This window comes from Sardina pilchardus, chromosome 22 (assembly GCF_963854185.1).
Source record: "Sardina pilchardus chromosome 22, fSarPil1.1, whole genome shotgun sequence".
In the NCBI taxonomy this organism is placed as follows: Eukaryota; Metazoa; Chordata; class Actinopteri; order Clupeiformes; family Clupeidae; genus Sardina; species Sardina pilchardus.
The window spans coordinates 22,279,108-22,305,489 of NC_085015.1; the positions used below are offsets into that span (position 1 = coordinate 22,279,108).

The 26,382-nt window shown below is 43.9% G+C and overlaps 1 protein-coding gene across 4 annotated transcripts; it reads left to right on the plus strand.

The window, feature by feature from the left end:
- The first annotated feature begins 915 nt into the window (after window positions 1-915).
- arhgap17a (Rho GTPase activating protein 17a) lies at window positions 916-26,354 on the plus strand. Of its 4 annotated transcripts, XM_062525762.1 has the most exons (21): window positions 916-1,398; window positions 7,523-7,562; window positions 10,877-10,981; window positions 11,346-11,417; window positions 11,606-11,682; window positions 12,020-12,131; window positions 12,263-12,339; window positions 14,494-14,611; window positions 15,704-15,772; window positions 15,973-16,054; window positions 16,725-16,852; window positions 17,931-18,042; window positions 18,132-18,213; window positions 18,305-18,385; window positions 18,594-18,707; window positions 18,797-18,888; window positions 18,979-19,135; window positions 19,917-20,180; window positions 20,985-21,112; window positions 21,252-21,788; window positions 24,721-26,354. In XM_062525762.1, exons 1-21 carry the CDS (start codon window positions 1,346-1,348, stop codon window positions 24,840-24,842), a joined length of 2,622 nt encoding a protein of 873 aa, XP_062381746.1. In that variant the 5' UTR covers window positions 916-1,345; the 3' UTR covers window positions 24,843-26,354. The 4 variants fall into 4 exon arrangements, with proteins under 4 accessions (XP_062381746.1, XP_062381747.1, XP_062381748.1 ...); XM_062525763.1 differs by lacking the exon at window positions 11,346-11,417 and having other exon boundaries at window positions 917-1,398; XM_062525764.1 differs by lacking the exon at window positions 19,917-20,180 and having other exon boundaries at window positions 918-1,398.
- Window positions 26,355-26,382: the final 28 nt, after the last annotated feature.

Consider the following 26,382-nt stretch of genomic DNA (forward strand, 5'->3'; position numbering starts at 1 on the left):
GTGGCCGTGTTCGTAAAGTCAGCGTGAGAAAAAGCATTGCCTTTAAAGTGAAAGAGGCTTTAAATAGAACAGGGGTACATTCTATGTAGCCAGTGCCTAAGCGAGTATGCCATTCAGGTCTTCGTGTAAACACTTGTTTAGACAAACTACAAACAACAACCCATAAAAAGATCAAATGCATTTTGTTTTACTGTTGTTGAGTTGGACTGCCGACTATCTTAGTGTGCCCTCATACAAAACAAATAATAATACATGTGCACCATATGACTTAGCAAAATACGAATGGAGGATTTTGTTAACACACGAAATGAAGACGCAGTGTGTGTCATTTTGCGTAGTTGACGCTTCACTCGACACAAGTGAACATGTCCAGTCTCGCAGAAAAGTCCTTAAGCACTGTATGTTGTGACCATCAGATATGAAATTTTCACTTCAGCAAAAGGCAACTCAACCAATCTCAACATTGCGTGAAAAATTATTATTGTTGAACAAGTATTTTTATGAATCTGATCTAATCTCAGACAACTTGATATGTTTCTGCAATGATGTCGCAGCATAATCAAAATGATGACAATTCTTAGATGGTGGAATGACCTGATTAGTAATTAGGCCATGCTGTACCATAAAGATCTAGGACACAATCACGATATTCAAAGGCTTCTTTCATACGTGACTGTAAAATCAGGTTTCATATGTGACTGTAAAAACTACGTTTACCGTCCCTAAAACCTTTAGAAATAGGTTGTAATCATGAGTGTGTGCAACAGATTCCACGTTCACAATGAAACACCGTTCATTTAAAGGCATGTGTTAAAATAACGCATGAGAGTTAAAAACGTCTAACTCTCACATTTCGGACTGCCCTGTAACAGCAGTGCTTTTTTAACTACCCACAACAGTCAGTGAGGGAGGTGGATGCTACGTATACTTCCTGCATGCATACGCCATCAGCTTTGTACTCTGCGGTAAGGTAGGAATTGTTGGGAGAAAGGGCGATTTGTTTAAGTGAATTAGCTGGCCAATTCACTGCATGGACGGACGAATCGGCCACAAGTACTTACTAATAGTAGAAAACGGATTAATTTAAATTATTTGAGAAACAGTTAACTTCACGAGAAGAACGACATGAATAAACCCGACGATGTCATCCAGATAACTTTTTTCATCGTTTCTTGTTCGCTAGCTTGAAGTAGGCTAAGCTAATTATCGGAAAAGTTTAATGTGATTAGCTAGCTAGCTACCTGCACACCTTCATGATCAATCAAATGATTCCCTGCTGATGAGGCATATTGCTGCGGAGTCTTTTTCAGTTTTTCACTGAGTGTAATCGACCGTGGGACTCAAAATGAAGAAACAGTTCAATCGGATGAAACAACTGGCCAACCAAACTGTTGGAAGGCAAGTATACATTTCTTACATTTTAACGCTAACATAACATTAGCCTGACAGGTAGCTAAAGATAGCTATTGTTGATCTTATATGTTGTGAATTTAGCGAAATTAGCGATGTTGAATTGGTTTTGTTTCCATATCGGCACACGTTATCTACTTGCTGAGTTCATTTTGGTAAGGTTAGCTAGCTTGCAAGGATATCCAGCTGTTGATAACGAACTCTGGTTAACTTCATCGGTAACGTCAGCAATTTGTACATTCTTTGTCCAAAGCTAGTCATGTTAGGTGACTAGTTATTGTCTGCTCATATCGTGCAGAATTACTCGTGTTTAACCACCAACATCGACGGTGGTGGCCAACGTTATTCACATAGTCCAGTTAGTGATGCCTCACTTGTTTGGACATGCATGCAATTTATTATTGTTGCAGCATGATTTTGACAGCTGTTTGAGCATTCTGCACTGTGATCACAGGTGATGTGTGCTGCTGCTGATACATTACGAACCATTACCATTCCAGTGATTCATTGCAGAGAATGCTCTACTCAGAAACTAGTATCCTGATTTCAGGCTTTCTCAACATTTGAGCATTGAGTTTCTTAACTTACTCCTGACATTTATATGAAAGATATCATCAAGTGTTTTGCACATTAGTGACATTTCTTTGAACACAGAGCTGTTTCTTTTGACAATTTGGTTGTTGCGTAAGTTTTCAGATGGTGTCCGTGTCACCAAAAGCAAAAGGTTTGACAGTCCGTGGGTTGGCTTTCAGTGGCCTTAGGAACTGCCCAGATAAGACATCAATGGCTCCCTTGATTTGCCAGCCCTTTCAGCCGTTGCTGACTTCCACCCCCAAGATAATGTCCTCTGTGTCTTAATGAATGCGAAGTGCTTTTCATCAATTGTAGAACCCTAGCCTACATTAGAAACCCAGTGAGGCAAGCTTGAGCCTCTGTAGCTATTTTGGAATAAATGTATTGCCAACAAGGCTTGCAATGCTGTATCAACTTGTTATTGTAAGGTCACTGAAACAGACCCCAGTAAATGCAGTCAAACTGGACCTTGAATAATTTATTTGTCAGCCTTCATTAGTGTATCCACAGAGATAATTTTGTTCAGTTATACATGGCTGGGTAGACATGGCTGGTGATGCATCCCTCTGGGTTTAGTGCAGTGTTTATGATGATGAGAAGCTATGGATGAAGTCCAGTGTAGTAGTTAGAGGATCTGGTGTCTGTGAGTAAGAATGGTGTGTAGGTGCTTTATGTGTTGCCATGGGCGAGGCAGGAGCAGTGTGTTCTCTAGCTTGGGATGGTGTAGTATTCTTTCCTGATGATTTCATTGGTGAATCATGGGCTGGGAAGTGCCCGTAGTTACCTGTGCTTTGTTGTGAGAGAGACAGCAGGATCTCAGTCTGGTACATGGCTGCTGTAAGGCTGTGACTAATTAGTTTCACCTCAGTTATTTTATATGACAGGTGAAACATTGACTCGAATATGTGAAACACAAACAGTCTGGAAAAGAGTCTAGATAGTATCTGGAATTATAAATAGAGTTCCTATTCCCGCGAATACTGAAGGCTGATGCTTGGATGTCTATTTCTCAGATGTAAATACGTGATAATGCACAGCCATTACACTATAATAGGTTGAGTACAGCACTACATCAGTAACACTAAGTCATTGCCTTCCAAGTGAAGTGAGTTTTTGAAGTAGCCGTGCCCATTTTGTCACGGTTTTCTAAAAAAGTTAAAATCTTGAAAAGCCCCAATCGAATGGCCTCCCTGTGCTTGCAGCCTTGGCTGGGTTTTGGTGCAGAGAGGCATCACTGGAATCCTCATCATTTCCTTTATGTATTTTACTAACCATAAATCAGAGGCTTGTGATGCAGAAAGCAGACCTGAGTGTCCATGGGGCAGAGGGAGGCTGCAGGGAGGAGGTGGGTTTGGACTGTGTGTGTGTAGTGTGTGTGTGTGTAGTGTGTGTGTGTGTAGTGTGTATGTGTGTGTGTGTGTGTGTGTGTGTGTGTGTGTAGTGTGTGTGTGTGTGTGGGGGGGGGGGGGGGGTTCAGAGGCCGGACGCAGGCCTCAGCTGGTCTCCGAGTTCCTGTGATTGTAAAGTGACGGAACACTGTGTTCAGCATGCAGCTCCTCAAAGGAAATCTCTTCTTATTCGCCTTTTTAAACAGGAAATGGTTCTGACTGAGGAAGTTTGATTTCTAGGAATTAGCCTAAATCAGAGATTAGGTAGAGAAGTATTGCAACGGTTCTTTGGAATGTAAAAAGGGCTCCCCCCAGAGCATGCTATGTTTGGTGATCCCCCCCCCCCCTCTTGTGCATAGATGCATTCACTTTTGAGATTGGATGTGGGCGAAATGTTCTGAAAACAACCTGGGAAGATGTTCGAGCTTGTAAACCTTTTATGTAAACCTACTCTCTCCCTTCTTGGTTTAGCCATCTATTTCCAGAAGAAAGTGTTGGGACATGTCTGTAGGCCAGAGACTGCTTCAGTGAAAACATTGAGGTGGAGAGATGGAATAGGCTTGAGCCCATTTTTTTTTTTTTTTTCAAAAAAGCCCATTGTTTTTTACCTTATCAGCTGTCATTCTGCATGGCTTTCTGCTGCTGTTGAAATGGTGTCTCCTGTTCTTGAAGAGAGAATGAAGAGTAGGCTTCACAGCTCTGGCATTTTCTCAGTATTAGTCATTTAACCTGAGGATATTTCATTACATAACAACTCCAAACCGACAGAGCAATGAGATGGGTCATGGCCTGTTTAGAGAAAGATGTTTGTGGATATCACCACCATAATGGCATCAAGCGAATTTATGAAGAGTATTGAATTTCTCAATTTGGTCGACTGCAGCGTCCCTTGCTACTTGAGATAGGACCCGGAGGGCCACAGTTGTCATCTGTGCTATCAGAGGTGCCTATCAAAAACAAGTCAACAAACAGGTTGATCCTTCTCAAGCTTTCATGAGGAAAATGTTGCTATGGACACAGCTGTTTATCCTGTGTGTGTGTGTGTGTGTATGTATGTATGTATGTGTGTGTGTGTGTGTGTGTGTTTGTGGTTCTTCCCATTCATTGCTAGAATGCGAACTTGCCCTTGTTTTTCATCCTAACTTTCTCCACTCAAGGCTGCGTTTTGTGGGTGGGCTTGCTGAGGTGGCAATCTCCATGGTTTATTGAGTGCATGGAACAGTTTAAGAGGAGTGGTGGGTGGACAGCAAAGAAAGATTGATAGAGTATTTCTTATTTTGGTCAACAATATGTCGTAATATGTCTGTAGTAAACATAGTGGTGACAGTTTGTCACAAAGCAACATATATTTATACCGCTGTGGGCTTCCTAGAAATGCACAGTCCTGTCATAAGATGCGTTTTGTTTGTGTCTGTTTGCAGCATGTTCGTGTGAAGAGTGTTTGTTGACTCTTGAGTACTTGCGAGGCATTCACTGTAAAGTGACGTGAATGCAGTGATAAGCATGGTAAATGCAAGGGAGTGTATTTACTCTTGCCAGTCCACTGAAGTTGAATCAGCAGAATTGGTATTGTTGTTGTTGGAGTGTTTTGATGTTGCCTAGTACCATCATTAAGGAAATGCGTGGTTAAAAAGCCTTTGACTTTTAACTTTGTAGCTGGATGGGTTGATCAATATTTTGTACTTTAACATGAAAGGATGGCATGGTCCATCAAGCGTGTGCCAGTCAGGTCCAGAGCCTTTGTGAACAGCCTAGTTCAGCACATTTTCATCCAGGCTTACAGTGCAGTCAGTGGCCACGTGGTCGTTTCACACTGTGATGCGGGAAACGACCTAATGACCAGCGTCATGAAATCGGGCCATTGAAATCTGCATGGGCTGATTGGCTCCTCTCAAGGCAGTCAGACCACAGCCATTTGCGAGGAGTGCCATTGTAGCCAGTGCGCTGCCAACAGCGCCATGCACGGCAGGCTCTCTCGCTCTCGCCTCTCCCCACAGCACATGTGACCTCACCAGCTTGGCCTAGGCCTGGTTCCAGAAAGAACTGGAAAGAGAGGAAAAAAAGAGCTTTTGAATTCTCTCTGGACTTGGTTGAAACTTCTGTCTTTTTCCTTTACCCCCCCCCCCCCCTCACTTTTCTCTCTCTCTCTCTCTCTCCCTCTCTCTGCCCTTCTCTCTCTCCCTTCTCTCCTTGTGTTAATTGAAAGCAGCTGTCACAAGGTTACTACAGTGCAGGGAGCTTTGGTTTTGGCAGTGGCGGGACAGAGGAACATGGCAGACAGTGAGGGGATTGGTAGAAGGGTATGGGAGAGGATCGCCAGTCTAAAGATGTCCTGTAATTTAATGATCTCATAATTTGCTGTCAGAGGACTGAGGGAACCCATCTGCTCAAAATGAGCTTTTGTTTTTTGCTCACCAGTAGAGCATCGTATAACCCTCTGTTACACATTTAGAAGTTTTCTTTATGAAATAGTGGATCAATTACAGGCAGGTATGATAATAAAAATACTTAATTACTTTCCCCTTTATTACTCACAGCCCCCAAAGATACAGCTGTGAAACAAACGCAAGCTTTACCTTATTTAGCATCGGTGGGGCAGGAGCAGGCCATTGCTAATGGGTAGCCTATTTAGTCTGTAGCTGTAAATGCAGTGGGCCTGATTTGATTACCCATGGTATGAATCACTGCAGGCCTACAGTGAAGACAAACATGATGAGACATTTGCGTTTTTTTTTGCTTCTTCAGGAATCCATTTACGAGAGACTCTTGCTCCACCCCATTCCCATGTAGCGTGAGACACCAAGCAGGGCACCGACCGACCACACCGTTGCCATAACAGTAAACAGTAGTGGAAGGAGTGGTGGAGGTTCGCGTTATTTTGATAAGTAATATTGTAAAGCAGCAGGCTTCTGTTTTTATTGCCATGGTTAACGCAAGGGTATGGAACTAAGCTGAGGAGGCAGTGGTGTTCTGCCAAGTTACAGGAACATACATAGAGACAAAGGGAGCACAGAACTAAATTGGAGTTTCGAGAGCTGTTGCCTCACTGATTAACATGCAGATGCATAGTGCAAAGACAGGCTTTAACAGTTACCAGGGCATGGCGAGAACAAAACTTCATTTTAGATATCAGACACTCATTTCACACCTAAAATTGCCAAATGTGGCGCTGCAATTCTGTAGGATGGCACATGCTGAAGATAAGGCACCGATGTCAGGCCATAATAAGCTAAGCTGATTACAGTGTTCCCAGTGTTAGCTGCACAGTAACAACTCTGAGGCATAGGTGTTGATGATGATGATGATGATGATGATGATGATAAGCCCTGTGAACTAAGCCTGTGTCTCCCACTTGCGAGGGTTTTTTTTCAGAACCTAATCGGAATGCCTGTCCAAGGCGAGCGTTTGTGTGTGTTGGTTTGCTATTAATAGGGCCTGTGCCGTGCGGACGCTGGGACGGCCCTGAGAGTGGATGGGTGGCGCAGGGCAGGCAGAGCTGTGGGAAAGGGGCTGGGTCCACGGCTGCGGCCCACAGACAGCTGTTCAGCTAGACGGTCTAGTCTGGTCAGCTGTCAGGTGGCCCTCGAGCAATGTCTGATGCACTCTTTCAGCGCAGCGCTACTAGCTAGTCCTCGTGCTGTGCTTGTACAAGGCCTGTTTCAGTTGAGATTTCCAGAGTTGCTGTAATGCTTGCTTTTTGTCTTGCGTATGAAAAAGCCAGCTATATGCAGCTGGGTGCAATTCCTTTGTTGTTTGTCATGAGATGATTTGCTATTGGTGAAAATGTTGAGTGTTTATCACATCTGAAATCTCATCAAAATAAACTGACAGATACAGATTGTCGTAGAGCAAACATGATGGGTAAATAACTGGAGTAACAATGAATCCGCTGTTTGTTTTGAGGTCATGTAACAGCAGACATGTAATCCTTTATATGTTCTTTCAAGATATGTAAATACTGTAGCCTAAATCTTATCTATTGTTATTTGAATTTGCCTTTATGGAAACAAAACTGATTGGGCTGGGCAGTCTCTAGAATAACAGTAAAATAACAAGAATGCTGCTCTGCAAATGTTGGAATGTTCCTTTGAATACAGCTCTACCAATCTGCCCTGTACATCTAACCGCTTATTGTTGTTCTTCATCTGCAGGGCTGAGAAAACAGAAGTTCTGAGTGATGACCTTTTACAGGTGAGAATTTGTATCTTTGTGGTGGTCTGCTGGTGCGTCAATAGTGTCCCATGTTACCAGGCCAAAACCTCACCATAACTTTTATCAGTATTCGTTTTGCATTGTGCCTGAACTACTTGTATGTGTACTGTTTGCCCAAGGAAAAGCCTACTGAGATATCTCACCCCAAACTACAGCTGCTATTGAGCTGTATGTTGAGGCATTGCTAAATGACATTAGCGAGAGTCAGGGCTGATTTATGTTCCGACCAGGCCACCAGTAAATGTGCGCCGGGTCAGTGAAACTTTATTCTGGGTTGAGCACAACGGTGGGAACCGTATGAGTCATCGGACTTTAGCAGGTGGAGCCTGACTTCAACGCTGCTAAGCAAACGCATTCCAAACGCCTTATTTAGATTGCCCAAGAATGTGTCCAGTTGCATGAATGAAGTGTTAAACAAACAACCCGAGGTGTTGCATCTGCCTTTGCTGCGTTACTCATTAAGCACCACACAGAGGCCGGGATTATGGTGGTCGTGACAGAGATGGGTGAGGGAACATGAGTAGAACTTCTGCTTTCACCAAGACCAGGACCCAGCATCTCTTCAGGGTGTCCTCAGGGCCTTGAAGAGTCTGAAAATGTAGTAATACGAGTTCTACTCCTTAAAAAGTCTTCAATACCTTAAAAAGTATGCACTTGGTCTTTTGCGTTTTCATAGGAGTGTTATGTTTGATGCTCAATTTGCACTACTTCTACACTGCTCATTCAACTCCTTTTGGTAGCATACTGTAGATTCTAGTTTGGTGTCGTAGTTCTTTCTCTCAAAGGTTCAGATGTATCACAATGTAATACAACTACCAATGAGCTCAATGTGGAAAAGATAACTGATACAAACTCTGCAGCCCACTTAATCTTTCATAATCTCTTCATACTGATTATGTTCTAATCTAATCGTAATTATTAGTGGTGGGGGTCACTGTCTTTATATGTTATTTTGTCAAGCTGTAGTCCTTTGTTGCTTGTCTGTGTGGAGGCCACTCATAGGTAAGATGCACTGACAGAGAGGATATACTGTGTGTCACTGTGGAGGAAATAAAATGCATGTAAAATATAGCTGGGATTTGTACGGGAGAGTGTTGACATTTAAGAGAGTGGAAATGACTACAAGCCAACGTCAATCCACAGCCTCTGACGTGTCTGATGTGCAGAGGTAGCTGTCTGGCTCACCGGGCTCTGAGTCCTTGTGATGGGTTACGCGGTAGCTGCTCTCCCCCTTTGAGGCACAGATCTTTCAGGAACATCTTCTGATGTGGCACGCAGGGAGTTATTTTGACACCGCCTGACGCTCTTCAAGGCTTTGGGGGGATGTTTTTTATTCCTAGCCTCTTTCTTCCATCTGGTTGTGTTGATGGACTTTTTTGTAGATCACAATAGAGTTCTATCAGCCCCAGCTGACAATCTGTTTGTGTGCATAGTGCCGTTCTCCCACGACTGACTCAGTTATTCCCAGTTCTTTTCTCCAGAGAGGCCCCGTACGCATACACTGGGACACTCATGGGGCTCATGGTATGTTCTGTTGACAAAACTGCTCCATCAAAATACCGGTGGGCCAAAGGAGAAATGGAAATGATAAATGTGCTCCAGCAAATTATTGTCTGCGATCTCTGATTAGATTTCACGTCCCCAATCTCCAGGGTCTTGTGACGGACCAAGATCTACACCCATTTTGAACCGAGTCCAGGCAGCAGTTCTACTGCAGTGATTCTCACAAGACCTTGTGCTTGTCTGGACATGCTCACCTTCACTGGAGTTTAGCTTAGTTTGAGCTACACCCTTGCCTTATCACAGTAGTGGGGTTTCCCAGCTCAAAAACAGTAGGACGGCGTGTCGGTCTGCTTCCACTCCAGAATCGGCCTCCTCTCTCCCCCTCAGATGAGAATTGTTTGGTCTATTCACCGTCTGGCCAGTGATCTTTTGTTTTCGCTATGGGGTGAAACATAAAAGGAAGCCCACCAATATCTCGCCATCCGAGCCAGTCCCCTCTAATCCAAACACGTCTCCCAGAACAGGATCTCCCTGAGCAGCAGAAGGGGTCAGTGGATTCCCCTTGTTCCAGTGCCAGGTACTGCTGCCTGTCTGCTCTCATGCAGAAGAGGAGTATGGGTGGGGGTGGTTGGCGGAGGGGGGGGGGGTGCCTGGATGGAATGCCCGTTTGACCCAGCTGCTGAGCGACGTGCCTGCAGCGCTGGAGTGACGTAATGGAGGCCAAGAGGTGCGGAGACGCAGTTATCTCCACTTCCAGCCTGTTGGAATTCCTGAGCTATGGGGCTGTTTTTGGAACACAATCAGTTTTTTTTTCATTCTTCCCTTTCCTTTTTTTTTTGCTTCAAAGCTCCTTTTGCGTGTTTGAACTCTCCACACAGACCCTGTCAGGCCTGTTCAAACGCATTGACGTTTTGCATTGACTTCTTGTCAGGTTGTTTTTTCCCCCATTGCACATGGGGTGTTTTTCTGTGCGACTGCATTTTTTTCCGGTTCTGTCACACCGTACAGACACACCCTCCTCTCACCCTCCTTGTGCCTGTGTGCAGACATTTTAAACGTTCTGACAGATGTGTTCACAAGTGGAAAAGTAAATTGTCCTTGAGCTTATCATATAACTGTGACTGATAGAGGTCAGGTTGGTCTCCTCAGCTTTGATATAAACATGCATGTGTGTATGTCATAGACATTATAGTACTATAAACGATTGATTTGAGAACCAAGAGAATCATATTGTAAAATATGTGAAGCATTTCCAGGACAAGGCCAGGAGTCATGGCCTAATGTTCTTCAGTAGTGCAGTATGAGTCATAGGTCTTTAAAAAGCACATCGCTCAACGTCTCTCCTTTGGGACGGGTGTTATCAATCAAACTTGAACGCACTCCACCCCTTAAGTGACTTCCAGAACCATGCGTAGTTGCCCTCCAGGCTGCTAGGGTCAGCTCTTTTTTTTGTTTTGTACCACAAGGGCTTTCAAAACAGGAAAGGCAATGACACCTAGTTTTATTGGTTACTATGGAGAGGGAAACAAAGGCCTCATTTTCTGCTCATCCGTGCATATGCGCGTAGACGGCTCGAAGAATGCCCTGCTCCTCCACAGTGTCATGGGTCCTGCAGCAGCAGTTGCATAAAAGGTCTCCGAATGTTTGTCTTGGTTATTTGTCGACTGTTGATTCAACGTTGTGAACCAGTCCCACTCAGTCAGGGGTGCAAAATGATGACCGGCTTTGGAGCACTTTGATGATATTGATTTTTCTTCCTCCCCCCTTCTCCCCCTCCCCTGTCTGTGCAGATCGAGCGACGTATGGAAATGGTGCGTGTGGTGTCCCACAACATGCACAAGAGGATGGTCTCGTGTTTGCAGGGGCACATCGGCACTGACGGCGAAAAGAGACATGTACGTTACCCCCTGTGTCCAGCCTCAAATGGCCCCTCGTTTACACGCTCATCGATACCTCTTACCACAGAACAGCTGTGACCGTACAGTATATGCTCTGCATTCACTATTAGCCTGGTTAGCATGCAAGACCTTCTCAGTTGGAATTGAGAATGAGTCCGGACCAGGTTCATTAACGTTACGACCTTCACCAGAGGCGTAACTAGCAGTGAAATGAAATTCAAATTGAGGCATTAAACTCATAACAAATAATTTCAAAAGCATTCTTGTATACAAAGGTTTTAAATGCAGTTGTTCAAAACAGTTCCAAAGAAATCCACGTCCATACCAGATTAGAGATTGTATTTGCGTGCCCATGTTTTAGGGACATTGGAAATGGGCTACAATGGCCTCTTGGCCAGACGGACCTGGAGAGCAAATCCCAAATTTGCCAAAGGTTCGTATGGGTATTCCCAGGCTACATTCACTATCCAGAGCTATCACTATCACCATCACTATCACTATCACTAGCAAACATAACCCTTTCATTTGGGTCAGGAATTCAGCCTCAGACTTATGCAAAACTATTGAGCACACATGATGGTGAATGTTTGAGTGACGCGTGCGTACTCTTTTCTTCAACAGAAAAAGCTCCCGTTATTCGCCCTCTCGCAGTCCATGCAGGATGGAGGTGGGCAGCTGGGGGAGGAGTCTCTTATAGGGTGCGTCCAGTGCACTCACATGGTCTCTCTTCTTCACACTCGGGCTGCACCGCTCACAGCGCAATTGAAGCATGACGTTCACAGAGTGTGGAGTGAACAGAGTGCTTCAGTTGCGGGGCCACGGTAGCACCGGCCAATGAATCAGAGTTGTCAGGCATTTTGGCGTCAATCTAATTCTGTGTGTGACTCATGTGCAGTGTAAAATTGCTCCAGCATGGAGGCTTGATGGTTAATGAAGACTAAGTCCTCTTGATAGCACTGAATCATTACTATATGTGAAGGGTGAGCTGTAATGGCGTCTAATGGGGTTTCTTTTCTTGCATGAATGTGTCTGCAGGACAATGATGGAGGTCTGTGGGGATGCTGAGAACCGGTTAGCCTCCGAGCTAATGCAGCACGAGGTGCAAATTGAGAAGGATATTTTAGACCCTCTCAATCAGTTAGCGGAGGTGAGGCATTCAGTTTTACGTGTTGCACTTTCCCCTCCACAGCAATTCTTTTGCAAATAGAGTCCTATACTCTCATATTCCCATATCTGCCATGGTGAAGGAAAAACTCATCTGCATCTGCTTCCCCTCAGGTGGACATTCCCAACATCCTGAAGCAGAGGAAGCAATTGGCCAAGCTGGTATTGGACTACGACTCAGCAAAAGCAAGGTAAGGCTTTAACAAATACATACAAAAGGGCTATTTTGTGTCATGCCACTGAATATACTCAGATGCATGTCCATTGGATCATGGTGTCCTAGTCCCAGATCACCTTGACGACAACAATGTCTGGTGAAGACTTAGACCACCAGATATGCATTGTAATATAGTAGACCTCCATTAGGCCAGCCAAAATGTAGAAGTGTAACCTGTTTAGTGGCATCCACAGTTCCACAACAGATTTAAACTTGCAGCCTTGGAAACCTGTTTGGGGTGGAGACTAAAGGCCATTAGCGTTGGCGTTAAGCACTAGATCTCTCTTAAGGCACCAGGCAGTGAGGTTCGCTCACTGAACTGTTGTTGAGACTTCCGGTTATGACGTGGACCTGAGAAGTCACAGAACCCATGTGCTCTGGCAATTTCTTCTTTATAAATATATAAAACCGTCTGTTCAAAGACGTGAGTAAGTTACGTCGATTGATTTATAGTTATATGCAAGAAAGACAATGCAGAATAAACCGAAAGGAAAAGACACTGAACTGTTCTTTTTACCTGGTGGACACAGTTACGGTGATGATACATGGGGCAATATTTTGAACAGTGTTGCTGCATAACCGGTTCCATGTTTTCTGATTGGATGAGCATGACAATTTGCCAACCAATAGGTAATTAAAGTTCTCCAGAGAAAGAAAGTTGAAAGGAGTGAATGAATGGGAACATGTTAGAACAACACTCACAATGGGAACATCGCGCAGCAACATTGCTCTAAAAAGTTTGTATCATCAGTTTTAGACGGGCTAGATAAAAAGAGCTTGTCAACTAAATCATAGTTGGTCCACCATGGTCTGGTCAGAGCTATACAGTGAGGAGCACATGTATTTGATACCATGCTAAAACAGGAATATAAAATCATCATTTGACAATTGATCTTAATGCCTTAATTTAAAAAATGAGTAAAAATCAAACCGCCAAGGACACCAATTTTCTTTGTGATTGAAGAATGTATCGTAAATAGATAAATGTTTTCCTTAAATGCTAGGGGAAGGAAGTATTTGACCCCCTATGTAACCCTATGGGAATTTAACACATAGGGTTAACATAGGGGCAGGCAGATTTTTATTTTTAAAGACCAGCTATTTCATGGATCTAGGATATTATGCATCCCGATAAATTTCCCTTGGCCTTTGGAATTAAAATAGCCCCACATCATCACATACCCTTGACCATAGCTAGAGATTGGCATGGTGCTTTTTCCAGTAGGCCTATTAGCCTGTTTGATTTGCATTGAGCTCAATGAGCATCAAACAGGCTAATAGGCCTACTGCAAAAAGCACCATGCCAATCTCTCGCTATGGTGAAAGGTATGTAATGACGTGGGGCTATTTTAATTCCAACGGCCAAGGGAACTTTATCAGGATGCATAATAACCTGAATCCATGAAATAGCTGGCCTTAAAAAATAAAAATCTGCCTGCCCCAATGTTAACCCTATGTGTTAAATTCCCATAGGGTTACATTGGGGGTCAAATACTTCCTTCCCCCTAGCATTTAGGAAGAACATTTATTTATTTACGAAACATTCTTCATTCACAAAGAAAATTGGGGTAGTTAGCGGTTTTATTTTTACTCAATTTTTGAATTAAGACATTAAGATCAATTGTCAAATGATGATTTTATATTCCTCTTTTTAGTCAACTTTAGCATGGTATCAAATACATGTTCTCCTCACTGTATATCCAAACCACAGTCGTTATGCCTGTACTAGCAGGATTTTTTTTTTATTATATATACATCATCATGTCCGCATCGTTACTCTACATTGCAAAACGTATAATAAGAAAGTTAACGTTCTAATTACAAACCTCAGCAAATACCAAAACGTATTAAATGCAATAAAAATGTTATAGCTCATGGAAGCTGAGGTTGTACTGTACCTGTTTTAAAAAAATCTGCAGACTGCTGCAGTTGGCTATTCCTGTTCAGTCAAGGAAATGGAAGGAGACTGCCTGCTAGGCCATTTGAGCTGCCTCAGCAATAATATCTGAACACTGAATGCAGTAGATCATAATAATGAAACATACCTGAAATATCATCTCGTGTGCCACATTTTTTTCTTATCACGCTGAATGTGTGTAATCAGTCTTTCACTTTGTCTGATTTTCAGGTGGTTGCAGGCAACCAAGTCAATAATCTCAGGAACAAACACTCAAGCGCTTACAGCCAAGGCTGATTCACTCAAAGAAGAGGTGGATGAAGCTATGAACAAAGTTGAGCAGTGCAAGGTAGTACACTTTCCAGTGCATTTTAGATCAAACTGAAACTACATACATTATCATGGGAGTTTTATAAATAGTGTCCTGGGGGTATACTACTCTATATATAGAGTCTAAAGCCGGAGGTGCATTCACATTCAGTAAGCAGAGGCTTGTTCAGAGTTAAAAGTTCAAAGATAAAAAAAAGTCTGCCAAGAACATTTGCCATTGTGTGTCAAATTTGAATGCACTTCAGGCATTATGCTTCACATACTACTAATTTCACTTCGGACTAACTATACCCCCTTGGCCATTGAAGAAGAGTGCCTTAGGTTTTGCAGGCAGGCTTAAAAGTCAATATGTTAAAAAAAGCCAACAGAATGATTGCCATTGTCCAGATACACTATGGAATGCAGAGCGGGTTGTCTGCTAACTTGTGGGCCATGCATTCAAGCCCAAGGGATACAAACTCGGACCGTGAAAACATTTCATTCTTCCCGATGCACTCACAACAAGGCATCAGACGCTGTGATACGGTCGTTTGCATGCTCTGCGCTCATGTGAGACCGAGCGCCGCGCTTCCCCCGTGTCCTCGCCTGACGGCGGCCGTCAGAAGTGGAAAGTCGCCGTCAGCAGAGCATGCGTCCCACTGGTCGTCAGTGCCGCTCTCTCCATTGCGTTTCGCGCGTTGCGTCATTTATCTGCGAGCAGCAGCACGGAATACAGGAAGTCCAGGGCCCAGCGTTTTCGTTAGCAAGCACTTTTCCCCCGCGCCCAGCTGGGAGTTGTTGACCAGACAATGAAAGATTAATGAGTTACGAGGGGAAACCTAATGGACGTAAAGTGTGCCAGAGACTAAGTCGTTTACCAGAAATCTTTTAGAAGGCTACATGTGGCAGTGGGTTGAGTTGCGATGCACTATTTGGAGTGGTGTGGAAGCACTAAAGTAAGTGGGTGTGAAAATGTTAGCTTCCCATTCTGATTAAGTGGCTTTTTAAAAAACGGACGTTTATAGTGTTTGTTACATTGGCAGGTTGAGATACAGATTCCTACAGTATAATTTTGAACATCACTGAATCCTTACAGAGGTGTGTTAAGTATGTTTCGTTTTTACATCCTCAGGACCAACTTGCTGCAGATATGTACAACTTCTCTTCAAAGGAGGGAGATTACGCACGATATTATGTGTTGGTAAGTGATTTGAAGTGGGTGTGGGTGTAGTTGCCAGCATTAATCACTGCATCTAGAAGGGTTTGAATGGGAACTCATTTAATGGTCTTGCAGCCATATGCAGACCGATTTTTTCCTGACTGTAAAGTTGTGTTTATTTTGCTTCTGGCTGCCCACTCCCTTTAATGGTCCATGTGCCACAATGTCGGCTCTGTTTCCAGCTATTAGAAGCACAAGCAGATTACCACCGCAGATCACTTACCGTGCTGGAGAGCGTTCTGCCAACCATCCAAGCACAGCAAGGTAACTGTCGGACCTGCGACTGCCATGTCTCTTGCGCCACTCTGGTGTTTCATAAATGTCACAGTTGTGTGCTGTCAGGAAGCTTTCATGCTACACCCCCCGACAAACAAGAAATGATGAAAAAATATGTGTTTTATAGATTTTTTTCTCTCAGTTAAATTGGTTAGTGTTTCACTGCAAGCTTTACATCTTTTTTTTTAGCTGGTGTTTTGGTTTAAGCATAATGTAGCTCCTGTACTGAATGGCCTTCTTAGCAAGATCCAGACTCTCCCCCCGTCTTTTTGTGTGTTTTTGTTATGTGCTTAGTGGCACATGTGTTTTGTGAGAAACAAACAGACCCACTCTTTCTCTCAGCATGTGGCCCATGAGTCATTTTCCCCACTGCTCACACCTGGTCTCCCCACCCCTCCTTCACACGCGCTCTCACAGGCACACTCGACTCCACTCGCACCACCTCACACCTCACAGTCCAGCTGAGAAATTGGTGGAAATTGAAACCTCCTTTATCTCAAAACACTTCCAGCCCCCCCGAACCCAGATGCCATCCAAGTTGTAATGATCAACAAGCATCAGGAAAGCAGAAGGAAATGTGTTTGTGCTATTCTATCAGATGCAGTCTGCAACATAAGGAGAGTTCATGCCATTCTACCCCCCCCCCCCCCCTCTTTAGACTCCTGGACTGAGAAGCCCGCCTTTGGAACGGGCCTAGATGAGCACTTAAAGAGGAGTAACCGGGAAATCGCTCTACCCATGGAGGCGTGTGTGATGATGCTGCTGGAGACAGGCATGAAGGAGGAGGTACGTCAGAGAGGGAGGGAGGAGTGGAGGGAGGGAGGGAGGGAGGAGGGGAGGGAGGGCACAGAGCCAGATGAAAAGGTCAAAGGGTGATGGCAGTCACTCTGTAAAACAGCAACAGCTTCCATCCATCTGGCCGATGGAACGTAAATCTCAAAAAAAGAGAGAAGAAAACTCAACCTTTTGTTAGATGTAGTGGAATCTAAAATCAGATAAAAGACAAAAACAAACAAATGTTGTTTCACTGCCAGATTCATGCAGTTGAGTTTGTTTTTACGGCATATTTCATTGTATTACTTCTTTTATATTTGTAGTATAATGAAAATAAAACAAGATGTTGGCAAAAAAAAAAAATATTCCACCTTCTTTTCTAAAACAGTGTAGAAGGATGGTTGACACTTTGGGGACCCTTCATTCACCTCCAAGGGGTGTAATCAGCAGTGAAATTAAACTGAAATTGGCACATTAAACTCCTACCAGATCTTTTTGGAAGTATAACGACCACATATTTCTTGTAAGCTAAGGTTTTAAATGCGGTTGTTAACTCCGCTCCAAAGAAAATAGACGTCCGTGTTGTTTAACACTGATGCCATCAGTGCAGCCATTGCTAGTGTTCAACAGCACTGCTGTCCTGTTCCAGTCTATCATATAAAGCCTCTCATAGCAGATACGTCATTGTGATTGGCTCCTATTTTTTTGATGATTTGGAAATGGGCTTTAATGGGAAGATCGCCCGGCGGATCTGCGGAGGAAATTAAGATACGCTCACATACAGTACTTGTTGGGATTCACCCAGGCTAGTGTAGAAGTAACTGAAGTGGATTAATTTGTCTCCCCAAAATAGGGAGCCATACAACTGAGATACCATAGCCATAAACAATCTTTGGTAAATGTTACTCCTTTTAACACATTGCCATTATTGGTGATTTGTACACAGACCACAGTACCCACTGCAATAAATCTCACCCCAGGGCCTCTTCCGGATCACTGCTAAGGCTTCGAAGTGTGTGTGTGTGTGTGTGTGTGTGTGTGTGTTTTTTGTTTGTGTGTTACAAACCCATTGTGATAAATCTCACCCCAGGGCCTCTTCCGGATTGCTGCTGGGGCTTCGAAGCTGAAGAAGTTGAAGGCCGCTCTGGACTGTTCCACATCTCAGCTGGAGGAATTCTACTCTGATCCCCACGCTGTCGCTGGTGCAGTCTCATTCTATTTATTTCTCTTTTTTTGCCATTTATAGTCATAAAGAACTCCGCAATGACCTAACAATTTTCTATGCCATCAGGTGCTTTGAAATCCTACCTGAGAGAACTGCCAGAGCCACTAATGACCTACCAGCTGTATGATGAGTGGATCCAAGCATCCAAGTAAGCCAAGTGAAACTGGACAAGTCTTTTTACTTTGGGGGACAGACCAGTGGAATCCCATCCTCTAATACAAAATTGTTTCTTTTGACAGTGTATCTGATCCTGACAAAAGACTGCAAGCACTATGGGTGGTGTGTGATCAATTACCAAAGAACCACAAAGCTAACTTAAGGTGAGTCACACTGGCTTGTGCAGATGCTTCTGATGCTTCTGCAGCCGTGAACAATGACTTGAGGGTTAACCCAACACTGTCACCATGCTATTACTGTGTCACGACAACAATGGATCGTTTGTTCTATGAATATATGCATAGACATCTAATTATGACCAATTTAAGAAATATACGGTGTTGGTAACTTGGCTATTGTCTGACTTTGCAGGTACCTGGTAAAGTTTCTTGCGAAGCTGGCTCAAGACAGTGAGATCAACAAGATGACCCCTAGCAATATAGCTATTGTCCTGGGACCCAATTTACTGTGGGCCAAAACTGAAGGGTGAGGACTGTTGCCGCCCCTCAGCCAACAATACCCTCTGAGTCTGTACACAGAATGCTCTGTTTACCCAATGCCCTCTATATCCTCAGGAGTCTGGCAGAAATGGCTGCAGCAACTTCAGTCCATGTGGTAACCATCATTGAACCCATCATTCAGCATGCAGACTGGTTCTTCCCTGATGGTATGAACCCTGTCCATAGGAAGTATGATTCAGTAACTCTAAACTGCATGTTCAGTTGTATCTTACACACGTATCTTGTGTCTTCCACAGAGGTGGACTTCAATGTATCAGGGATGTTTACTATGCCAACGCCGATTACAAACCACGTCAACCACCTGACTACTCCAGACTACGACTGTGGCACCATAGAAAGGAAAAGGCCGGGTAGTATGGTGGGACCAGATTCAGATATTCCTCGCAGAGACAGGTAACTTTCCTCCAGTAGATACTAAATAACGAGTCCACAAGGACTTGTATAGCTCATCAGTGATGTCTAAATATCTGCAATGGTAATTTCCTAACGGCTCAATTAAATAGGCTTATTTTTCTCTACTAATATAATCAAGTAATGTCTAATTATGCCAAATCATACCTTTGGTTGAAAGTATGTCATGCATAATTTCATATGGGATGTTGGTGGCAAGCTTGTGCCGTGTCCTAGTTGGAGCCTTGAGCGTTCTCGTTTAGCATATTTTACTGTACACTATAAAACCCATAGATTCAAAACGTCACACAAGCGCTTTGAACCTCTAGCTGCGATCTGCAAGCCAAAGAAACGGCAAATGGTGCGTTGCACCTTTAATGGAGGGAACTATGGATGATATAATTCGGCCAACTTTGCCAAAATGCAAAGGGGAAAAATAATGGGTGTCCAAGAATGGGGCCCTTGAAGGGCACAAGAATGGTGTATGGAGAACTGCTGAGCACATCTTTCCCCTCACAAATGGCAAGCTGAGTCCCCTGAGATTTGTAGGGAACACATGGGAACGCACTTATGTGTGACAATACTCAAGGTTTTCCAGCTGGGACAAGGCCTTGGGTCCTCTCAAACCAATCTAAAAGCACTTTCTGTGGGTGTGGCGTATGCTGTCATTGTTGGAGGATGGTGTTGGTTGTGGGGGGGGGGATCTGTTCTTTGGGGGATTAGTTATATGATTTTAAGCTTGGCGCTGGGTCTGTGTTCACTGTCCACTCTCTCTGTGCTGTAGCGCCGCTAACAAATTACTGGACCACATTCCGCGTAGAGGCAATACTCTAACTAGAAAGCAGCACGCTTCGCCTGCCTTCCAGCCCCCTCTGCCTCCAGTGGAGGTGGCGGGGGCTGCGGTGGGGCAGCCTGCCGCCGAGCTCCAACCCCAACTGCCTGTGCCGGGGGGGCAGGGCTTGGAGGCCTGCCAGCCTAGCTTGGCGCTGGGGATAGCTGCCCTGGCGGCCGCGCAGCAGCTTCTAGTCCAGCCCTGTGAAGAGAGCAGGTAAGAGCCACTCGGGGCTCCTCCGACTCTGCCACTCCGTTCGGCTGAGGCAGAGATGTGTGCATGGTCAGTGTTCTTTCTCATGAGGAAGTTGCTTAGCAACAGGCATCCGGTATTTTGTCACCCAGATGTGACCAAAACAGATTGTTTAAGCTGCATTGTGCGCACTGAATGAACTGTAATTGGACTATTCAGCAAGCATTTAGTTTTAATTTGACGTATCCACAGATAAAGGTTTGTGTCGAAAGTATTTCAGACTCAATTCAACACTGTATACACATACAGTGGCTGAACTTCAGATTATAATATTTTACCTCTCTCACCCAATTAACTTGAAATTATGAATCTGTGTGTGGTTCTGAGTTTGAAACACTAACATGGTCAGAAGTACTCTGGACACTAAACTTTTCTTCAAACAACTCCCTGTGGAGAGCAAGCAGTACAGGCAGATCACAATGCAGCCCACCTCTTTTGGGGTTGGTTCAATAGAGCTGTGCCCTTTGAGTGCCAGCCTTTGTTACACGGATCTCTAGACGCCTCTGTGCTCGTGCTGAAACGCACGACTCAGCCTTGTGGGCAGAAAACAATCCGATATATTGGGCTCTTTATCTATGCTCAGTACATTCCTACAGAACAGTTTCAGCATGTGTGCTTCAGGGGGTTGCCTCTCGGATGAGAGCAGGGTGAAGGAGGTTAATTTCACGGTTTAGCAGGTGCTTTGCATGGAGCCTGCCCTTGACCATGACCTCTTGTATTTAAGGTAAAAAGTTCAGTGTTGACTTTCTCTGGCCTCTCCGGCTCCAGCTCCAAGTCTAGGGAGTCTGCGTCCACACCCCCACCCCAGAGGAACGGCTCTGCAGGATCAGGCCAGCTGAACGTGGGGGCTCCTGTGGCGGGAACCACAGGCCCCAGTCCTCATTTGACACGCAGAGGTAAGGGGCGGTGAGAACTGTATTTATGAGATCAGTGAGAGAACCCCAAAGTTCTCTGGAATTGAAGATGGAATCTGGAATCAGAATGCAATTATTTTTTATGCTCTAAATTCTGTTCATCTACTTTTCCATTTCCTAGGCACCAAAAAGCCAGCCCCTGCCCCTCCGAAACCAGCCATCCCCCCTCCAGGTCAACCGGGCCCTCAGCCAGGCCTGCATCCCTCCCCAGGCACCCCTCAGCCCCTCCCCCACACAGGAAGACCTCTCTCCAGCCACTCTCCCACAGCGCAGACTTCCACTCTAGCGGTCACCCAAGCTGGCACGACACCTCGCCGCCACTCCAGCAACCAGCCACCCATCCAAGCGCCCAACCACCCACCTCCGCAGCCACCCACCACACAGGGCACTCCTCCGCCTCAGGGCCAGACAGAGCCTGGGGCAGACCCCTCCCCGCCCAGCACTCCAACCCCACCCAACACTCCTCCACCGATCACAACTCCCCAGGATGGCGCCGGAACCCCCATCTTTTCACCGTACCCAACAGGTTCTCTGCCCCGGCAGCGGCCTGTGCCAAGGCCACGGAACCGGCCCAGCATCCCTCCCCCACCACAGCCTCCCACTTCAGGTGCAGGCACGGACACCAACGGCATCTGTGGCTCTGCGTTCAAAATGATGGGTAAGTCCTGCACTCTTATTTGGATATGATCAGTAGAGTGATGGAATTGTTATTAAGAAAATTACGTAATTATAATGTAGAGCGGGGTATTAAGCTTGAGTCCAGATGGGGTTGAACTTAAAGATGCTAGTGCTTAACCGCAAGTTTGAGTTGTGTTGAGGTGCTAGTAATGCAAAAGGAATTGTTTCTGGCCTGGCTCTGGAGTATACTCTGCTGAGAGCTTGAATTTATTGAGTGTTTTTATTTATTTATCTATCCATCTATCTTTAAGTTTTAAATGACTAACAGCGATGTATGATGACACATTCACAGGTTGAAGATAATGTCAGTGGCAGAGGTTTGTGTTTTGAGGGATGGTTTCACCCCCTTTATTTAACTACTCAAGCTCTGTTGCTCTACCATCATCATTATTACCATGCACTCATACTACTACGTTTCTGTGGATTGTGAATTCTTCACTATTGCAAACATCTTATCATTCATAAGACTTCCTTCAGCTCCATTTATTTACATTCCTGCATTATCAGTTCGTGTGTGGGCTTGCAAAATACATGAGAAATGTTTTTTGAAATGTGTGTACAAAATGGGTATGCTGAAGTGAACTCACTTCCTCTTTTTTTTTTTTTAATGGAACATTCCAAGCTTGTAGGTGATCTCTGTTTGCCTCATGAAAATAATGTTTGCCTCATGAAAACAATTCTGACACATCTCCTAAAAAATGCCTGAAACAAAGGCTGTATAGTTTTTACTCTTCCACACAGCCACTTTTACAACTAAGCAGCAAGAAGGTAGGGGTGATCAATCTGAAATAATATTTGTCCTCCATTTAGATCTTGTTCAATTCATGTGGAAATTATTATCATTTTTGTTATTTTACAAACATATTCCGTATTTATGTCGTATACAGAGACACCAGTTTTCTCTCACTAATCTATAATCCCGGGCTGTAGTGCAAATACAGTTGTTGAAACAGAGAAATGTTGCAAACAATTTGGGACACGGGCATGTACTGTAATTCTTCGCCTCTTCCTTTGAAAGCAGTTTGGAATTGTTTGAATGGTTTGGGAATAGAGGAGACCAATTGCTGGAGTTTTTAAGGTGAAATGTCCCATTTTTGTGCAATATAGGATTTCAGCTGGTCTACAGTCTGAGGTCTTCGTAATGATGTTTTCCGTTCCATGATGCACCCAATATGAAAGGGTCTGGACCGCAAGCAGACCATTTTACCACCTGGCTTCCTCTACTGTGGAGCCATACTGTTGTAATTTGTGCAGAATGCAGTTTGGCACTATTCAAGGTCTTTCCTGAGAAAGACGTCGCCTGGATGACAAGATAATGTTCCTCAAAACCTATATTTGCCTGTCCAGATATGCAAAGCTGTCCATGCCGAATGCACCCCCATACCAGCATACAGTAGATGGCGGCTTTTGAACTGTGCACTAATAATAAGTTGGATGGTCTCTCTCCTTAAGCCCAGAGGATGCAGTCAGAGCAGTCCATGATTTCCAAAAAGAGTTCCAAATTTTGATTGGTCTTACCACAGGACAGTTTTTCACTTTGCCTCAGTCCATCTGAGATGAGCTTGGGCCCAGATAAGACGGCGGCATTTCTAGATCACTCCTAAGTATGGTTTCTTCTCGGCATGGAGTTTTAACCAGCATTTGTGGATGCATCATCAAACTGTTCATAGACAGTGGTTAACAAAAGTTTTCCTAGTAGGTCCATAAAATGATTCACACTGAAACGGGTCTGTGTTTTAATGCTGTGTCATCTGAAGCCCCAAAGACTGCAGCCATTCCATTTTGTTTTTCAGCCAGGTCCCATAGTTTCCTCTAGATTTACTGGATATTTTTTAATAATAAATGAGGAAATCCCCATATTCTTCACAATGTAATATTGAGGAGCTTTAATTGTTATAATGTTGCATTATTGCTCATGCAGGTTTACAAAAAGTGATGAATACCTCTCGCATCTCTACTTCTGAGAGACTACCTCTATGGAATGCTCTTTTCTAAATATCCAATCATGGTGCCAGACAGTGTACCTGATCAGTTGTGGAATGTTCCGTCTTGTGTTTTCTTTAGCATAACACAAGATTTCCAGCCTTTTGTTGAGACATGTTACTGGCATCAAATTCAAAACGAGTGCACATTTTTCATGAAATAGTTGTCAGTTTTACCTTTTGATGTTGTCTTTATTTTGCAGCCAACATTGGCTTACAAGATTTGCAGATGATCATGTTCTGATTTCATTTACATTTTACTCAGCGTTCCAATTTTTTTTGGATTCGGGGGATGTAATCACAATCGATGTAGGGTTGTGGGACAAAAGTATTAATGACTGATTGTTTCCTATGATTGGGGTGGACAGAGATTACCTGAAGTGGTGACGACTTCTTTTATTTGAGATCACTCAGTGTTTTGCAACCCCACTCAATTGCCACAGTGTTTTACTCCTTACCAAATATTTTGACAATATGTAGGGCCTTTAGAGGCATTTTAAGAGTAAGGCTGAACAAAATCTGCCACAATTGGAGCACAATGTACAGATTATTGTTGGTCTTCTAAAGCAAGATGTGGCAACTGTGAAATTACTGCTATACTGGAACTACCACCAAAACGGATGCATTTTTTGGGGGGGGGGTGTAACGCATGCTGCACAGATAACTTAAAACCTCCTGTTAACACTTTTTAATGTTAATTCATACATAAAGATACAACTGGTAAAGAAAGCTGTATGTAAGTTTAGCACTGCCAACTACAGACTATATTGCATGGTGTGATGTTTTATGTATTTGAAAGGAATAGTTGTTTTAACCATTGTCATTCATACTGCCAACATTTGCATTTCCATAGACAAGAGCAGGTTTCCTGACTTTGATACCATGCCATGATGAAACGTGTAATTAAGGTGTCCATTCTTCTTTGCCTAGATTCGGGGATGACATTCAAGGGGCTGAGCCGGGCTTACGTCCCTGACCTGTCTGGGGAGCAGCAGTCTCCGGGCTGCCAGCCCAAAGACGGCGAGCTCGACTCCGAGAGCACCGTCCTCTGAGAGGGATCCGCCTTTGCTCTGGAGTGTCCCCAACCCTTGGCATTCCCAGCACCCTATCCCTCTCCTCCCCTCTGCCTGGCCCAACGGTTCGGTAACCCACTGCTGCTCTCCCCCCCCTCTAGTTACCAAAGTGTATACCAACCTGCCAGCCTTCAGCTGCCAGCTGCTTTCCTCTTAAGTGCCCAAGCTTTAGACAATCAAACTCCCAGAGGCCAAGGAGTACTGTGCCAGAGGAGCTTCAACTCTAGGAAACTGAGCGTCTTTACGATGTAAAGGTGCCAGGTGATGTTGATGGATTACATGACAGTAAAAACAGTGCAACTGTACATGTTTTTGAGATTTCTTGAGATACTAAAACCCCACAAGAGTTCTAAAAGCTAGGTGATGGGTGGACTTTTTGTAGAGAACATAAGAAAACAATATTTGTTTGAGGTATGAACGTGTGTATGTGTTTTGATGTGTGGGGTTGAGTGTGAGGTTGTGTGTACATTTGTGATTGAAGTGCCCTTTGCTGACATGAGATGATAAAAGAGGAACGTTTAGCAGGACATAGGAGGGAGGTTTGGTTGAAACCCAAAGCACCGCTTAAAAAAAAAAAAAAGCAAACACATAAAAAAAATATGTAGCTGGTGACTGCAGGTTTCCGGTCCATTCATAGACATAAACTGACCCTTTTTTTTTACTGCTTTTGTATGAGAACTGTCTCCTATTTGCTCTATTTATTACCCATCAACACATTCCTGTGGCGAAAGGTTTTGTCTTTTTTTTTTTCTTTTTTTTCAAGAAGCCTTATCAGTGCCTCCTTACATATTTACAGGGGCTAATTCTGTTCATTGGCTACGATATGTATCAATGCCAAGATTTAATTTCCTGCCTTTTCTTCTTCCCCTGTTTTTATATTCATGGGGCATTACTGTGACTGGTCAAGTAAACTGAATGTGGTATGGCATACCAATTGCTCCTCGATCCAAGTACAAAAAAACTCTAAAATACATTGCAGTCGCACTTATAGTCATGTCATAAGAGCTGTCTTACGGTTCCTGTGAAGGTCCAGGCAATATTATCAGACATTCTGAAAAGACCTTGGAGTAAAGTGGTGACGTGGTACTAAGAATTTATGGACCACAGAACTGTCATCTTTTACTTTTTATTCAGAACTTTTTGCTGTCTTTGAGTAAGGTCATGATCTTGTAAAGAAGCATAGATGGTACCTTTTCAGTGGCAAAACTGTGCTATGTCGGTGATACCTGATGTCAATGTTGTACTTACTTTCCATGACTTAAAAGTTTAAACCAGCTTTTCTGCTACCTTGCTGCCTTATGCCTCAACACTAAGGAACCCTTTTTTTAAACAGAAGTTTAGAGAATACACTACACTTATGAAACAGGAATTGTTGATGGTGCATTTGAAACTCTTATGTTAAATACTACAAGGGACTGGTGAGCTCTGAATGAATCTGGAAAAAAAAGACTGCTTGGTAATACTCATTTTCAATAAAATGTTAAATGGTTACTTTACTTGTGTGAACATCTTTTGTATG

Bases quoted from the DNA above. Each gene is read 5' to 3' on its own strand.
- arhgap17a (XM_062525762.1), top strand. From the start codon at position 1,346: ATGAAGAAACAGTTCAATCGGATGAAACAACTGGCCAACCAAACTGTT. The intron at 18,708-18,796 runs GTGAGGACTGTT...CTATATCCTCAG, and splicing joins CTGTGGGCCAAAACTGAAGG to GAGTCTGGCAGAAATGGCTG. The intron at 20,181-20,984 runs GTAAGAGCCACT...CTCCGGCTCCAG, and splicing joins CAGCCCTGTGAAGAGAGCAG to CTCCAAGTCTAGGGAGTCTG.